Source organism: Aplysia californica, unplaced genomic scaffold (assembly GCF_000002075.1).
Source record: "Aplysia californica isolate F4 #8 unplaced genomic scaffold, AplCal3.0 scaffold00412, whole genome shotgun sequence".
Classification (NCBI taxonomy): Eukaryota; Metazoa; Mollusca; class Gastropoda; order Aplysiida; family Aplysiidae; genus Aplysia; species Aplysia californica.
Window position 1 is genome coordinate 340859 of NW_004797682.1, and position 3353 is coordinate 344211.

Genomic DNA, 3353 nt, shown 5'->3' on the forward strand with positions numbered 1-3353 from the left:
TATTATTATTATTATTATTATTATTATTACAGAGCAAATTTCAAGGTCGCAAATCTAGGATTCCAAACAGGGTTGCCTTTCCAGGATGATTCATTTGGCTACATCTGTGTCATTGTTGCTCTCTTTTTATGCACAGCGGTGGGTGATTAATTCTGCGTGAGCCCAGCCTTAATGCTGGGTTTTCTTAAATAATGTATACATTTGCGCTTGAATTTCAGCATTGACGTCTGGGAATGCTGCTCTGGCTTTGTGAAGCAACGTGGCAAGACAGGATGTACAGGAGGTGAGGCTGCTCTTACGAAAAGTTTTGAGAAAGTCAGCACGTCTCGCTTTTTTACCGCTTCCATCCTTCAACTGTTTACACTGTAGATGTAACCACTTCTGCTACGTTATCAATGAAACTTAGAAGGCCCTTCTTGCATTGTGTTTCTTTCAACAATACATGTGGTAATGATACGCCCAAATCTCTAAACATGAGAATGTTAACGTCGTTTTTGTCGTCGTTTTTGTCGTCGTTTTGTCGTCGTTTTTGTCGTCGTTGTCGTTGCTCTTATTGTCGGTTGTTTTTGGGGTTGTTGTTGTTTTGTTTTTTTAACAACAAGCATTGTTGAGGCAGGATTTAGAGCAGGCAGGACACATAACTCTCACATAACACGTAGACGATAATAACTGAGCAAATACAATTGTGTGTTTCTTAAAGACCCATAGACGTTAGTAAAAGGTTTGATTATCTTTTATTTTATCTACGTGGCAACCTTTAAAAAAATCTGCTTGGTGCAATTTCAGAACGGTCTAAAGAAGTTTAAATACTTTGACGTTTACATACAGGTTTTTTTATCGGATACAACGCTGTAGAATGGGTTCTCCGTTCTATGAAGGCCAGGATATTATGACTCTTGTGCTCTGTAAAATCTAAGGCATCGTGTTTAATCTTCCGGCAATTCGTCTTTGATTATGGACATGCTTGATACTTGAGCCTGCCCGTATTGCCTTAAGATAAGACGTTTTGGTTTTATGGACATCACCGTCACTAGCACATCATTCACAAACCTTCACTTCGGCACTTATGTGGGGAGAAAACACTTACATTACCTGCGGGCTGATCGAGAGACCAGACGAATCATGAGAAGGCGAATGGCCAGAGAGGTTTTCTTTGCTGCGTAAAACTATGGCAGGTGATTTACTGTGTTTCGTTTTGTTTGAGGGTATTATAGCCAGCGTATACCATGCCAAAGTTGAGCCAAACTTACCTTTAAAAAATAACGGGGTTTTTTCCTTCCTAGAAAAAAAAGCTCGATTAGAAGTAAACGAACAAGATCATGGAGAAAAGAAAGGGGTTTTCTTCATTAAATGGAAATCCTCATCTTGCTTTCTTCTTCTTCCCCTGCGAAATGATAACATTAGCTTATTTATTATCTGGGAGGCATGCCATTTCTTGGTATGGTCTCTCTATGTACTTGTGAGACGAAAGGTATAATTTCGTTAATGAGTCACACTTTTTGCACATCTAATTATCTAACAAAGTCTACGACAAAGGAAGGGTTTTATTTAGGAGAAGATTGAGAATGGCGCCTTCATTGAGTTACACACCGTGCTGGTTTTGTCAATAATTAGTTCAGATGGTTGTTTGTTCACGAAATCTTTACGCTCGTTTCTTTATCTTTTTTGTCCCCTCAAGATAAAAGAGAGGGGTGCAATAAGGAGAATGAGGGTTATTCACTGTGTAGTCAGCATATTATTATTCCTTTAGTATATTTTCAAGTTAAGAAAGTTACTTATTGTTTCATTTGTAGTGATTTGTAGCATGAGCAAATTTGTTTTATACAGTGACAAAACACAGTTGATAAAAAACCTGCAATTTCTCTGCCATGTTGAAAGGCCAAAGGGCTAGAACCCAGATGGCCACTGGATCGGAAAAGTAAAGTAAACTAAAGTGGTAGCTTTGTAAAATAACATTGGAGATGGCAGCTAATCAAAATGGAACTCGATAACCTATCCATTATTGCCATTTTATGTAGGTATTATAGTAGAGGGTTTTACGGGCTTGCAACTGCAAAAGGTCATATGAGCGCTATGTATGTATTTTTTTTTAAACTGACCTTGGAGTAACCCCCCCCCCCCCAAACACACACTCATTTTTTATAACCCCTCACCGTTCTCGCCTTGTGATAGTATTCTGTTCCTGGATAACACATTGAGCCCACTTTGTAAGATGTTAATGTAGATTTCAGATGTCTCGCTGTACCTCTCAGATCAATTTGTGGATGATGTTTATACATGTGTAGTAGAACCCCGCCGCCTACCGTCAATCTTTTTCTTTTTTTTTTAATAGTAAGGGTTTTACGGAGCTCGCAACTGCTTAACTTTAAGGTCATATGAGCGCACGGAATACATTAAACTTTTTCAGTTGGTAGGAAATTTTGAATTTTTGCCCCTGTGGCGGCCGAAGCCTTCCCTTATTGATTTTAGACCACCAAGAGATCTTTAATGTGTGCAACTTGCATACAGGCCCTCCGAGACCCTCAATATTAAGGTTGCGCTTGAGTTTAATTTAGTTTAATCTTTAGTTTAATTTATTTTTTAGAAAGAGTTTTACAATACTTGCAACATAAGTAGGTTATACAATGCCAACGAAATTTTATGACATGGGACGAGCGTTCCATTTCCTACTTTGGTTCCCATGTGTGGAATAAACTCCCATTAGAGGGTGGTTGGCGGGTGGTCTGGTGGGGTTTGCTTCTTCTTTCCAATCAAACATCTATCGTCCCTATCTCCCCTTTTTCTTTTTTATGTTTGTTACTCTCAGGTAACACCTCTAATCTTCTGGCGCTCAAATTACCTTAAGCAGTTGCGAGCGCCATAAAACCTCTACTAGAACGTACAAAACTCCCGTGTAATGGGCATTGAGCATATTTCAGAAAATGAAAATGCGCAGCATAAATGCTATTTATAATAAGTGCTGAAGAGAAGGTGTTACGAGAAGGGAACATGAAAAGAAGAAAAATGGGGAGAGATAAAGCCTATAATTACTTGCTAGGAAAGAAAGGAGCAAACAACACCAGAGCACTCGCCAACAAACCACCCACACCTTTGTTTTCTCGTTCAGAAAAACCACTTGGGAACATCGTGGAAACGGCACGAGACCTGCGCCTGAACGGATTCGTGCAGATGACCGGAACCACTGGTCAAAGAGATGACCTCTCCAACCATGGGGCATACACAGTGTTCGCACCAACGGACGAAGCTATGTGGGACGCGTCGCCCAAGAAACTGTACGTAATTTTGTTCACTCACGCAAGTAATTCTTCCATTAAGTCGTTCAGTCACTCATTCCTTTTTTTTTTTTTTTTGGT

General features: G+C 39.6%; 1 protein-coding gene across 1 annotated transcript in view; it reads left to right on the forward strand.

Moving 5' to 3' along the window:
- Positions 1-218: 218 nt before the first annotated feature.
- LOC101846019 (transforming growth factor-beta-induced protein ig-h3) overlaps positions 219-3353 on the forward strand; it is a gene marked incomplete at both ends in the record, with an annotated part of 18302 nt that continues 15167 nt past the window's right edge. Inside the window, 2 exon segments of the mRNA XM_013085832.1 lie at positions 219-283; positions 3107-3272. Of these exon segments, the coding sequence (XP_012941286.1) occupies positions 219-283; positions 3107-3272 (231 nt within the window).